Source organism: Buceros rhinoceros, unplaced genomic scaffold (assembly GCF_000710305.1).
Source record: "Buceros rhinoceros silvestris isolate BGI_N320 unplaced genomic scaffold, ASM71030v1 scaffold4560, whole genome shotgun sequence".
NCBI lineage: Eukaryota > Metazoa > Chordata > Aves > Bucerotiformes > Bucerotidae > Buceros > Buceros rhinoceros.
Genome location: NW_010390069.1, coordinates 24,256 through 39,019, shown reverse-complemented (window position 1 = coordinate 39,019; position 14,764 = coordinate 24,256). Strand labels below are relative to the sequence as shown.

Below are 14,764 nucleotides of genomic sequence, written 5' to 3'. Positions count from 1 at the left end.
TTCCGATCATCTTCAATTTGCCGAAACTTGGCCTTCAGCCCTTTCATTTGTGTTTCCATTTTTAAAACATACTGGAAATCCCTCTGAGTCCGTAGATTTAAAACTTCAATAGATTGGGACATATTCTGAACCTGTTAAAGAAGAACACTCTCTAAATGCACTTTTTGTTGCTTTACTTTTTTCCCTGGTTACGTAGTTAAATGTCAGGCAATAAAATGTGCTTTTATGTCAATGCTCTGTATAACAGTATAGTTATCAGTTTCATAACTGCATGACAGTACACAAATTGGGGAACAGGGCTAGCAGAAGACTATTAGGAGCCAGACCTTGAAGCCAGACATGATTTGGACTAGCTTCTCTGAGGTAAAGAGAGAGATCCTTTCAGCACCGTTACGTGGGCTCAGAACAGGCTGTCGGGCGGTGGAGTCTGTTTGACACCTGTGGTAGATGCTGCCAGTTCGTCAGGACGTACTACAGAGCATGGGTTTTCCCTCAAGTACTTCGGGAGGAACAGGACTGAGATTTGGAGGTTTTGGTTAGTAAGAAGAACATGATTTTTATTGCTAGCAGGCATTTATATCATAATTCTGTATAAGGAATTAATGCGATTATCCAGAGAAAAGCTGGGGATTGCCCCCCATCAAATAGGTGTTTGATCATGATTTTGTAAGTAGATACAAAATTAGAAAATTTATCCAATTGTCTCATTGGTAGAAAACCACATTTTTATTTACAGATGAGAGGTAGTGAATGTTCAGGTAACTTTTGTAAGCCAAGTGACTTTGTAGCTATAGGGAGCACTTTTACCACAATGCAGCAAGAATAACTGTCATCTAGAGTAAATTACATATATATTTTAAAAGTACATGTTGTAAAAGCAATGCTTTTGCCAGTCATAAAAATGATGCATTTTCCAAGTGCAGTTATTCTGTTTCAGTAGAGTATTTTGTTTTCCCAAAACACAAAAAAAATTAAAGTGCTATAAATGTATTAGGCACCATATTGAAGTTCTGGCTCAAGCATAAAAAAAAAAATCTACCTTCCTAATAAAAGAGAAACCCAGCAATATTCCAGTTGTTTGCAAGATCATGCAACGTTTGAACTGATATTTATATTTGAAACTAATATATTGTGACCTACAGAATGTGTGGATTTAGAAATACTCTTAAAATACTCTTAAGAATAGGATACATTAGTTATTGCACAGTTGCTATTAGTAGTTCTTAGAAATTTTAATGGAAAAAAGTAATTTTTTTTTTCTTTGCTTTCTAATTGTTGAAAGTAGGTCTTGGAAAAACTTTGAGTGTTTCCATTTGGCAGAAGATGCATTCACAGAGGGGCTCTAATTAAATGACTTAGTGAAGTAATAATTTCACATTAAATACCCATAATTACCATACTTCTAACCATGAGAAAATAGCTTTTAGAGACTGATGATTTAGATTCTTTCCTGTGGCAGCTAAAAAACTATACTGAGATCATAACACCCCTCCAGTCCCCAACCCAAAAGAGAGAGAGATGTTTTTATATTAATATTTCCGTGTTCGGGAAATATGCTAGGGTAAAGACTCTGGAGACTGAAGTCTTCCTCTGTTAAGTCCTCCCTCCTGAGGAAAGGTAGATCCTCCTCCGTGTGCTGGTTCATCAGTGTCCTCTCCCTGTATCTCATGCTATGGGCTCTGTCACAACCTGAAATTAAGTCCCTGCTGCAGTTCATGGGTGTTTAGGAAGGGGAAATCTGTGGGCATCTGGCACTACTTCTCTGTAGCTAGAAAAATAGTGAAAACTATTCCTAAGTCTACATTTTACGCTGCTTTCTGCTGCTGTTCAAACAGTCTCTCAGGCCTCAGGTTCTGTACCACTGGCTGTGATAAAATAACTACAACCTTGGTTCCTTATACAGGGAATGCAGAACAATAGTTTGTATTTTCATGGTTGCAGCAATTTTTCTGTTGTGGATGCAAAATAGCACTTCGATGGATTTACTATCTGTGCAATAGTGGAAAATACTGGAAATAAGAGTTGGGTTGTTTAGGGAAAATTTGCACCACTGGAGAATGAATAAATAGTAGTAGTTGAGGAAAGAACAAACGAAAGAAAATTAGGACTGTTTTTCTTCTGTAGAGTCGGCTTTGCAGATGCTGCCCTGTCTGTATCTCGGTATTTGTTGAAAAGAGACAAGGAACGACCTTCAAGAGGCTTATATGATTGAAGCAGAAGCTGTAGTTTAAATCCCACAGCAACTAGCTATTTTGAGGTGGGGTTTGTGACTGTTTTTACACAGAAAAATGAGTCCTGTCTGTGGGAAGAATTTTGGGAGGAGTGAACGAGACAGAAGATGCAATTTCAGTTTGCTGTATAAAGGAGCTTGGGTTGGGAAAAGTGTGATATCAGGAAAACAGACAAAAAAAGATCAGTGGTGAGAACACAGGTACAGGATATACCCTGAACAAATATTTTTCATTAAAGAACTCTTCAGTACTCAATTATGTATTAAATTTAGAGGGAAAGGAATGGATTTCCATGTAAAGTTTAGTGATCAAAACGAGGAATTTGTTGGGGAGACTTACCTTCTCTAGCAGTTGTCTGAGTTGCCTGCTTTTGGCATCTCTTGAACATAGGTTTTGTTCAGGTGCAACAACAGTGCAAATGCAACGGCCATCAGGATCCTGGGCTGAACTGTAAACTTGCCACCCTTCCTTGGGGCTAATCTGAGTCTGTAACAACAAAATAATAAAAACAAAGGGAGCTTAACTGATTTTTTTGTTGTTTTTTTGAAAAACCACTACCTCAGAATATTTTTCTTCTTTTTTGCAGTACGTTTGCAATGAGGTTCTTCCTAGTCAACACTTACTAGTCTCTTAACTAAGTAGATTGGTGGTTTTGCATAGTTCTGTCATATCTCACGCCTTAGTAATAGCTCTTTAGAAGTGTCTGGCACACATCGTTTCCAGGCTGGATGAGAAGAGTTTTCTGCTGGTGATTCAGCACAAACTAGTTGATTTAATTCTTTGCAAAGGGACATTACAGTTTTTCATCAGCAGAGAGCGAACATGTCCTTTCAGCCTGAATGACTTTTACTTTAGACTAATGGAAACAACAAAGACAGAAAAGAACAAATATAAAGTCCCAAAGAGAGAGCCCAGTGTATGTGACTCACACGTTGGGAATTAGCTCAGAAGCAGCTTGGGTTGTGGGTTTACAAGTTTGCTCTTAAAGATGCAGCACACAGAAAACTGTTGTGCATTAACAACTTCCGCGCAGACATCAAAGGCTTGCTGCAGGGCAGTTCGGAAAAGCTTCCTGTTAGCTTGGGTGAGTGGGGGTCATGGCAGGCATGGCCCAGCGCAATGAAGACGCTGCAAGTTCTTCACTGGGCCGGAAGAATTTTGGAAATTCATAACCTTTACTTTTTTCCAGCAACCACGACTGACAAAGAAAAGCAAAAAAAATCACATTTGCTTGCAGAGCAAGGTAACACTGCACTGCATTTAAAGTTTGTGAGATATCTTGTGAGACGAGGTATCTGTCTGACTAATGGGACACGCAGAAACACACAGTGTAAGAATGTGAGAAAGAGATACAATTAGATCATTGAAAAGATTCAGGTGATGAAATTCCAGGTGAAGAAATGATTTTTGAAAACTGTAATTTATAGTGAATATTATACATTATTCTCTCCCGATAACATAGTATCGACTCCTGAATTGCATAGTACAGATGCTAGTGGATGCCATTCAAGTAATTTTGGTCTGGACACAGTTCGAATCAATTACTAGTTATATTATAAAATTGTACTCAGTGTCATCACGGAGAGAGATTATTTAAACTGGCAAGCTTTAATATTGACACTTTACTGCCAGCTTGGTGCAGAACAAGCTGCAGTGTTCCTCTCCTCAGAAGAGGTGGAATGTCTCTGTAGACTGAGATTAGAAAAAAGCGCAGACTTTTCACAACAGTGACTCTTCTGAAGAAGTCATTGAAGACAGCAGTGACCTTTTCTACTGCAGAGTTAATTGAAAAATTAAAATTGTATTGTTCCCCTGTTTTGCAAGGAAAAATAAAGTGTCCTAATGTAGATGACTGTAAGAAAAGGACAGCTGGACTTGCGTAACGGTTTGCTAGAAAGGCTTATCCAGACTTCACTGCTAAATTATACTGCCTCTGTCATGTTCTCTTTGCCTTAATTTTTAGGGCAAAGGGAATGTAGCTTAAGACATGGAGAACAAACAAAATTACATCTGCAGGGACAATTTAAATTGGTTTTGAGCAGCTACTAAAATTGTGACCTTGAACACGTGAAGCCTATCGAGGCTGGTAACCCTTGTGAAGGTAAGCTTCATTCACTCCAGTACCTTCCATGATTCTCTGTAGAACTTTTGGCCAGATAGCGTTGTTCATTAAGAGCAGGGAAACCAAATTTTTGTTGATGTTCAGGAACCTAGAGTTTGTGATTATAATTTCTTTGGGACAAATATTTAATACGACTTTACGAAAAACCGTGATATTTGAGCCTTACACCTGGTACGTATAGATAGGTAGCAACTGGTTTTTCTGTATTCAAGTAAGTTTTCTACAGTGGAGAATGCATGAGATACCAGCATTGGGTGCAGTCCATAGTAATCCATATAATATGGATTATAATCCATATAATACGTGTTATCAAAGGTACTTACATGTTCTAGAGATGTCATGAGTGTCTCTCCCATCTTTATCTAAGTTCAAAACCCACTACTGATTAACCTAGCAGAGATTTTTTTTTACGGTATCTAACACATGACTTGATTTTAAAAAGTAGCTGCTATTTAGGAAAATATTTCTCGCAGTGAGAGACCGTCAGGCCCAGTATGAGTACATGGTTACTGGCTGCCCATGGATAAGTGCTCAGGTACTACTACAATTTAGGCTACCGTTCTTTGTGGTATTCTGTGATTCCCTGTATTTGGGCCATTAGGGTTCCTTCATTAATTAGGATGGGCGATACGAGAGATCACAGAGGAAAACAAGTGTGTGTGTGTGTGTGTAGGTGTACTTTGCTGAGGTTTTTTCTTTTAGTTTTTTAGTTTGACATTTAATCCCTACTTGAAGCAGAAACTGCTGTGCTGTGCAGAGAAAGAGCTAGAAGGCATCAAAAGATGACAGAAGCTACTGAATCTACTGTTCAAATGAGGGCTTACTGCCAACAGGCCTTAGTAAACAGACAAGGAAAGAAATAAGGGAATAACAATAATAAATTATGCTAGATCTTGAAAAGATGGGGAGCACAGAGGAGTCCCCATAAAGATCAGTATTAACCATTGCCTTGGCAGGCTGCTGTGCTACAGACTCAGTTCACTTACCTCCCAAAGATTTATTTTTTCCCTTGCATTTTTATATATTCTGATAAAACCATTATAGTTACCTCCACTGTCACTAGTGACAGGGCAAATGGTGGTATGTATACTTAATACGGTTGCTTAAATATAAATAGTATTTTTCAGTTCGTCTTGCAATGTCAATGCTGGGACTGGAACAGAGCTCTAAAGGGGAGGCCCCTTCTGTGAGCCCACCTCCTTGTACAATTCTGCCAGGTGAAGGGAGGAAACTGGGAGCTTTTGCTCTTTTTTTTTCTGGTAAAATACATACAGTTTATGAGCTGTCTGTGTGCCAGGAGAGAACTTCTGGAGGAGTGCATGTGCTGCACTGTCAGTGATGACCTCAGTGTTGCTGAGCATCTGAGGCATGAAATCTCTCATTCAGGGAAAGGCAGCAGGTTAGCAGATTGTTTTATACAAAAAGAACTGCCTATGATTGAAGTTTGTTTTTTACTTGTCAGATGTTGCTAAACTCAGATAACCAGGTTTTTATGATTTCGTCCCCCCCACCCCAGCTCTACTGACACTCCTGCTACCCCTGCTGAAACACAAACACAAAGTACGTATGTAAGTCGAACTCAATGTGTGCAAAGAGCAGCATGGAAATAATACTTTGGAGGCATTTATGTCAGCAGTGCTCTGTGGTAGCCAAGGGAAGCCGGACAGTTTACACTGCTTGGAACCTGACCACGTTAGTATCTATAAACACATGCACATGGGTGTATACACAGAGATACATATGTGTGTGTTATAATAACTAACATGCATCTTGTAGTTACTCACTTGCACTTTTAAACTTCAAACGGAAATGTGATAGGGAACTTTATTACTTGTAATATCACATTATCATAAGAACTAGCAATATATACTGTAGTTCAATGAACACAAGTGACATTTAAGGAAAATAATAGAGAGCTTTTTCTTGTCTTCTCACCTTCTTGCTGCTCTAAAGCACAACCGAATTCTTTACTACAACATTGTTTAATTAATTTTAAAGTAGTAATATTTAAAGTCTACATGCAGTGATTTTCTGCAGTGATGTTTTTCCTGCATGTATATATTCAGTTAAACACTGATTAGTAAATGCATCATTTTTACTTACAACTAAAAAGCTAAGTTCTGAGCATAGTGAACTACTGTACAAATAGTTAAATTCACATTTTATGTAACATACTATTATGTAAACATCTGATTGCAGTTACCTAAAAAGATACACAGTGAAGAGTGTTTTACTAAACATTTAGGAAAATGATGTTCTAGTTTAATTTATGAATAGCAGTACAGTGTTCCCCTTGTCCGGTTGAAGTAATTTTTAAGTTTCTCATGAGTAGTTAATCACAGCTTTTCTGTAGGTCTTCATTAATAGAGGCTGCTGTATATGAGCATCCACAATACAAAGTGATATTTGTGTAATTCGTATTATTCTTTCTAAAATTCTGGTACTCAAACTCCTAGAAACAGAATAAAATTGATACTAACAGCTATTTATTTGCTTAACTATACTCCAGTAAAGAAAAATGGGAAAGAATCAGACCCTATGCATGTTGTACTGCATAGCTAATATATAACATTATTCAGACAAAAAGAAACCTACTGCCAAATAGTCTTTTTCTTAAGAATGCAACACATTTTTCTGGAAGAGCAAACAATGAAAAAAAGTCTAGACAAATGAAATGACATTGCTGTGCTATTTTTAGCATTTCACACTCCAGATGAAAGCATTTCTTCTTAAATATTTAAGGATGTTATTTCAAAATCTTTGCTTTCATAGTAAGACCACAACATGCTCACCGGTGTGCAGTTTTATGATGCCCAAAGAGATGCATGCATTAAATAGGAAGATTAGCAGCTTAAAAAGAGATTTACAAAGAGGCAACAAACTAAAGCTTTTGCAGGCTCTTAACTACTACTTCAGCATTAAGATGTCTTGCAACACATCACAGCTACTTACTAGAGTACCTGAAGTGGTTACTGTGGTGGTATTTAGTCCTACCAGAGATGGGAGAGTTTGGGACATCCAGTTAGAGATCATTGCCATGGCACTAAGAACAGCACCAAGCTTCAGCAGTGGAGGGCTCATTGCTGTGGAGCTAATGAGTTTTCATAGTGCCCGATTATCATCTCAGTGCAGGCTAGTGGTGAGAGGCGTGACTGCAGCACAGAACATCCACAGCTTGAAAGGAGATCAAGCTACCCAGATTCAATCATCCATTAGAAACATTCATACCCTCATATACCCTCTGCTTTCTGGTCTCACCAACAAATACTAGTCTCTTATGCGGACCACTAAAGAAGCAGACCTTTCTTTGCCAATATTCGTTGCAGTTCCAGTGAGAGGTGGATGGTGTGGGTGCCGTTACCTCTTTATAGGTGTTAGAGAGTCCGTTAACACTTTGTTCAGTCCTTGCCGAGTGGCAAGTGTTCCTGACTGAAATGCAAAAGCCCAAACGCAAAGAACCCCCACTCCCCATCCTGGCTTTGGTGGAAACATGCTCGGACTATTTCTAAAGGGGATACCATACTTGTCCAGGCGGCTGGCGAAGGGGAGGACTGTTAGCCTGCCCCTGAAAACATCACACACCTTTCTGAACCTGCCTCGATTTGTGGATCTCACATAAATTACAAACATTAGTGACTTTATCATTTGTCCAGCTTTTTGTTCATGAAAGAATATCGAAGCAGTGAAGATTCACATTTCTCAGTGTTCTTGTTAGCTTACAGTTTTTTCACTGGGAGTTACCGCTTTACATCCAGGGCTGGCAGACTCTGTGTGTCTTCACTGCCGTTTGGATGGGAACAGAAGACAAGTTGTGGGTTGCTCGTGTAGCATTTTGAGTCCTCTTTTGGCTCGCATCTGCTGTTAAATCTACTGTTCTCTAGTGCTGTAGAATTACCTCTAGGTTCAGTAGCTGGTTATCTTTTTCATAAATTTAGCAAAAATTTAGGAAAAAAAACCCCACCAGAGGGAAAAAAGTGTAGAAATCATTGCACCGTTGGGGTACTTTAATTTAAAAAAAAAATCTTTTAAGAAGAAGAAATGCTGAGAAAGGATTTCTAATAGCAGTTATTTCAGAGAGAACTTGCTTAAAACTTTTCAGACAGACAGACTATTGTATTTTCCCACAGGAAGTTATGGACTTTGCTTCTGAATTTGCTTCCAAAAGACTATATTTTTCTTAAGGAAATTTGCCGATTTGTTTGAAGGAAAACTGTAGTGAAACTGAAGAGTTGTGCATGATCATGAATGCATTTATTAAAGTTGCTGAAACCCTGCAAAAAATTTTCCAGTTTCTCAGAGCTCATACATCAAATTCAGGTTAGACTTTTCCAACATTAATTTAGAATTATTTCAATAAATCTCTGCATTTTAATGAAGACACATTGAGAATTAATTTTTTAAAAAAGAAATTGAAAAGTGCATTGAGAGCTTATTATACAATCTTATAAAGTCTTCCGGCAAAAGAATACAGAGAGAATTTCTGTTTTTCAAGTAGTAAATGTTTTCTGGGAGTTACATAGTAAAGTGAGCTGTGAAGTGTTTCAAACACTCAAAAAACTTAATTCACTGAAGAGATGCATATGAAAACAGTGAAAGAATATGAGTTTGCTCATTTTCAGCTTCTGCACAGAAAAATAAGCTTTTTGCTAGTTTCTCTGTATCTACAGACATCGCAGTAAAAGACCTAAATACAAAAACGATAGTCAATTATATACTAAACGTGTTGTAGTTTTATTTACCTGCAGCATGTTGAATGGACACACTTACTTGCAGGAATTTTGACTTATTTCACATACTTTGTCTAGCTGATACCAAAACTCCTTGGACGAAACAACACCCAAGGTTAATTTTCTCCAGTGAACTCGTGCTGCTTTCAAAAGATGAACTAATAGTTGATGATGCTGATGTCTGAATAAGAAAACACGATATTTTTGCACAGTTCCAAAAAAAGTATCCTGGTAAAAAAAACGCTGCACTGCGTCAGTCTCCTTGATCCATTTAGCTCCTTTGTCTAGCAATGGCCAGCCTTTCACGATGCTTTCTTCCATGAATTTCTCAAGTAACGTTTTAACTCATCCGGACTTTTAGGAGGCGTGACATCCACTGTTACGGAGTTCCACAGTACGTGTTGTGTGGAAAACATACTTATTTGAAGTCACTATTAGATTGCAAATTTAAGAATGGCTGTGTTCAATCCAAACCTGCAATTTTCCTTTGAAAAAAATTTTTTTGAAAATTTTAACCTCCATCTGCTTCCAACAACCAGAATTGCTTTCAGCTACTTTATAGAGAAAGTTCCTTAGCAATGCATTTGGATACTGCAAATATGGTAATCAAGCCCATGAAAGAACTTCTTTGTTGAATCTCATAACACTGTTGATACCTTTTGAGAGCCAGTGGTTATTCTACTTTCCGTTGTTCTATTGTCTCCAAGGGAGTCAACAGCAGTGCTGGGTTTCATAAATCCACTTTTGTAGTGGTGTCTGTGCTTACCCTCTGGGGTGAGTTCTAGGACCTTGGCTTCCTGCTTGTCTGGAGTAAGCAATTGCTGCAATCACACCGGCTTTGGTCAGGATCTGGGTTTCTTTATTGTCAAAACCAGAATGCACAGATAACTAGTTTGTGCCACGTTTCAGGCCGGTATGGTGGTATGGGAATACGGTGCTGCATCTAGAGCTTCAGAAGCACTCCTGCATTTCACAGGTCTGTAGTGGTGGCTGTTCTACTCAGCATACTTTGGTTTTCAGATGATAAATTTCATAAAAGCTTGGATTGTGTGATGGTGGCCATTATGCGTATTTCTCTCAAGACAGAGACCTGTGGCAAGACACTCTTGAGACTGAGAGGCCAGTTAGGCATTACTCCACATGACAACGGGTACAGTGAGTGGAGATGTTGGAGTCTTTGAAACAGAGTTCATGTTTCTGTGGAGATAAGCTCAAAGTTGTCTACTGAACAGATGTTATATCGAACCGTCTAGAACAACATCAAGAACTGTGGCACTTCATTCCTATGTAAAAGTATGTGAATCTGTAACAATTTGGTGTTGTTAGCAGAGTTACTGAATATGAGGTCTGTAATATTCAATTATTATATTACAAATTATTAGGGGTATTATTAAGGTATTGTCTGAATGCCTTTATTTAATGTCATTATATAAGAAGCTGGAGGCTCTTCTAGTCTCTGATATTTACTTTCATGTTGAGATCTTGTTACATATTGATATGGGATAAGAAAAGGTCTAATTTAAATGCGAATACAGCCTTACATTACTTTACCACAACTGAGGTATGATATCTCTGTACTATAAAAAGTAATTAACATCAGTATTAGGAGTATCAACAAAGCAAACGTCCTGAGTCAGCAAAAGGTGAACACACACACGTAAATGCATGAAAAATGTCTAATTATCACCTGGCTGGAGGAAGAGTGATTATAAGAAAGAGGAAATGGTGAAATTCAGCAGCAGTCATTAACCCTCATGTGATCTTACTTAATGTTTGTAAAAAAACCCCAAACAAACAATATTACCTCATTCTCAAACACTTCTTACAATTCAAAATCGTGCTCTTGGGTAAACGCTGTAAAGGGTTTGCCTAAACCTCTGCATTTTATGCACATAGAGATCCAAGTGATTGCATACTCACGGCTCAGCTGTCTTAAGTAACTTCATTTGAAACAGCAAAATCGGGAATCTTAAATCTCAGTAAGTTCATACTTTGATGGGTTAGGTTTAGAAAGTAAGCTCAGGCGTAAAACTCAAAGCTTCTTGTTACAGTGTTTTTCTATAGTGTATAGAGTTATTTTTCTTCATGTGATATATTCTAGTGGTGACAGTGGTACACTGATTTAAAAAATATATGTCAGTACATTAATTATGTTCCTGAGCATTATTATTTATTCACATAAGGTTAATGCATGTATAAAGCGAAGTTCTCAGAATCTGAACGGCAATTACCATTCACAGAGCTGCAGGTGGACTGAGAAAGTGCCTTTGCCTCTTCAGCTCAATTCCAGTTCTCCGAATTTAGAAAGCTGAGAAAACATTAGCGTCTTAGCTAGCTCTATGTTCCTGTTAAACAAAACTCTCGGTTACTGGTGAGCAGTAATGTGCAGGTCCTTTGTAAGAGTAGATTTGAGAGGTATGTGCCCTTTCTAGAGAATATCCTTTCACCAGCTCATCTATGCATCCACGGTGACATTCTTCAGACAGTCATTTCCACTGATAGGAAAAGTATCGAGCAAGGAATTGTTGAAGTCTGTTGTTGATTACGTGCTTCTGCAACAATGCTGTCGAGGTGACATCCTTCCTGAAGCGGTCTTAGCTATCTGCTTGTTTGTTTTTCAGGCTTCAGGGAGCTCCCTTTGAATGAAGGAAGACATTGTTCTTAAAGAACATTTCCATGTTTTTTCCCCACCTATTCTCTTGTGTTTTGCTGTTAGCGATTCCCAGCTGTACAGAGTAACAAAGTAGCGTGTCTACAGCGGACTTAGTTCATGATGAAAATTGCTTGAAACTAGAAGCAGGCTTTAGGAAAGTCTGCAGTTAATTGAAACAGCTGGGGGGAAAAAAAAACAAATGGTGAGGAAGGACCAGCTGAAGTGAAACAGAAAACTTCTTAAGTTGATTTCCTGCCTTTTTACTTTTCAATGAAATTTTTATCAGATACTCAGTAAAACCTTGTAAGCTTTCCCCTCAGATGTTTGGTATGATGGTGGATCTAATAGGAGAAAAGGAGTTTGGTAGAAATCACCTTCTGTTCTGTCCTCTGGGTTAGCGAGGTTATTCATGCTTACTTAAAAAGCTTCTTTTCTAACGTATAAAGAGATATCTATTTAGTAGAGAATGACTGAAGACTGAGAGTCCTTTTCCCTTCAACAAAGGCTGGGAATCTGCATGCTTTGGAGGATCCTGGGATCCCTCCTCTGGTTATGAACTCCCACAGAATGGGAGGGTGAGTCTGGCATGGTCGTGGGTCTGGAATTGTCGGGGCATCACACAGTGCTGCTGTTTTGAGTTACTTTGAAAACTGTAGAGATTTGATACAAGGATTTGTGCATAATTCCTCCTGGAATAATCCTCATATTTAAGGTTTTTAACCATGTGTAATTTTGTCTTTTCCATCCTCAAAATACATACTCTGTTGAAGGTAGGCGAGGCAGGCAAGCTGGCTTTCATTGAGGACAAATTTAAAAAGAAACTTATTCTTCTAAGGTGTCTAGAAGCTGAAATTCACCATGAAATTAGATCTTATATAGTCCTGGAGTAGAGCTTGAGCCATGAAAATCAGTGAACTCTGTTGCGATTTAATAAAATAGGTGGTTTCAGCTGGCTCTGACTGCAACTAGATGTCAGAAAGCAGATGAGATACTTAGAACACAGGTCCATTTAGACTCTGGGAAAATGGCAAGTATAACTGAACCTTCCTCTGGTTAATGGATAGGAGCAGCTTTTGGCAGTCAGTGCTTACAGACCCCTAAAGTGGAGGTTGCCTATGGACTGTCACATTTAATAGCCACAGGTAAATTTGTTCAGTCCCTTTTTAAAATCTTGATCTTTTGTGAGTGAGAAAAAGACAGAAATTAAGAAAGTAGAAAAAGTTTGTAAAATAAAGTTCCCCACGAAAGGGCAATTTTGGCTTTGGGAATTTTGGGAATTTCTGTACTTATAAATTCATCAGGTTTGGGGCATGGGGTTGGACACTAGCCTGCAGCAAACCGTACTGTTTGTTGTTAACACACGCCCTGATTACCTTTTCCTTTTATGCCTGGGCATGATTCAGAATTAAGATAGTCTGGACATGGACGGAGCATTTCAGGAGGGAGAGTAGCATGTGGAAGGGAGCTGTGCCTCCAGATCCAGAGGGCAGCTCATCTCCTTTTCTGTTAGTAGCTTGGTTCTATTGACCTTTGGCTAAGTGCTGTCTTTGGAACTAAAGGCAAAGGAACCATTTACTGTTTGATTTCTGCTGTATTCTAACAAACAGGTTTTTGTATGTTCTTTGTAAACTAACAGCTTTGCATTACAGAAACACTTGGCTGTATCCTCCTCTCATTTCCTGATGCAGATTGTTGTCACGATTCTATAAACTGACTAATGAAAAACCAAAATGGGGAGGGTTATCCTATGACCTTCATCTCACCATGTTTCATGCATTCTTTTGGCAGGTTCTTTTCTCAAACTGTCATGTCATACTGATTCCCCCTGCTAACATACCCCTGTCATGTCCTTTAAACGGATGAAATACGGAAAATTCTTCAGAAGTCTAAACTAGTGCTTACTTGCAGTGGTCTGGCACCCCACAGGCTACAGTACGTGTAGATACTAACAAAGGATGGATAGGTATAACCAGCATGGCACTGATAATGGCATTTAAAGGCTGAAGCATCTTCCTGTTAGGATTTTCTGACGACAGTGGCATTAACAACATTTCCTTTCTGAGATAAGAAGATCTCTTTCAGAAGGCAGAAAGACTGAGAAAGAAAATGATGTGGCTGTTCAGGAAGAATTATATGTGTTTCTTGTAAAATCCTCAAAAAACAAGATTTTGTGAATGTGTCTCATTGAAAGCAAATCCATTTTTCATCTGTAGTTTCTTGACACCGTTCTGGCAGGTCTAGTTTACTTTTAAACAGGGATTAAAGCATACAAGGAGTATAAGCGGACGTTGAGAAAATTTCACAGGTGATCTTTGCTGCAAGACAGAGGTGTTAAGCTGAACACTATGGCCAAATTCCAGTGGAGTTAGCTATGTTCTGTCTAGCCAAATGTTTCCTGCAGCTTCAGCTGGACACTGTAATCTGTTCTGAATGCTGTATAGGGCTTTGAATACAATCAAACAGGCGCTGTGCTTCATCTCTGAGATGGCTGCACTTCAGTAGTGGGTCAAATAGTCCATGTGTAAATCACAAAGCACGATTTGAGATCAAAGATCCTACAAGATAGTTTTATGTTTAAATAAGGTTATAGAAAGCAAACCCTTGTTATTTTGTAAGGCTGTTACAATCATGAAAGTTTCTGATTTGAATAATGCTGCCAAGAACGAAAGGCATTTATTTGGAGATGAATCAAAAGTATTACTTGCAGAAAAATAATACAGAGTATCTCACAGACCTCATTGAAATGATGACATACTACTTTTCTAGCTGCCTTTTTTATTTCCTATTATATTTTACAGAACAGAAATAAGTTTTAAAACATATTTCACTTTAAAGGATTCAACTGCACATTTTTATGAATCTTTCCCTTTTTTCCCTTTTCTGCCCTCTTCCTTTATTTTTTCTTTTCTCTTTTTTTCCTTTTCCCTTCTTACTGAGATTATCAAAACCAGCATGTAACGCTCTGGGTGGCAGAGCTAGGCTCATCCTTGTGAGGGACAGGAGCTGCCCTGTGTAGGGCTGCTAAGGGCAG

General features: G+C 38.4%; 1 protein-coding gene across 2 annotated transcripts in view; it reads right to left on the bottom strand.

The window, feature by feature from the left end:
• The window catches only part of OLFM3 (olfactomedin 3), an 18,763-nt gene extending 11,329 nt beyond the window's left edge, over window positions 1-7,434 (bottom strand). The window contains exons 1-3 of one of the 2 annotated variants that reach the window (XM_010136257.1): window positions 7,306-7,434; window positions 2,571-2,717; window positions 7-131 (exon numbers count right to left, since the gene is read on the bottom strand). In XM_010136257.1, coding sequence (XP_010134559.1) covers window positions 7-131; window positions 2,571-2,717; window positions 7,306-7,434 — 401 coding nt within the window. Of the gene's footprint in view, window positions 1-3; window positions 132-2,570; window positions 2,736-7,305 lie in introns of those variants that run through there. The other variant, XM_010136264.1, reaches the window with a different exon arrangement.
• Window positions 7,435-14,764: the final 7,330 nt, after the last annotated feature.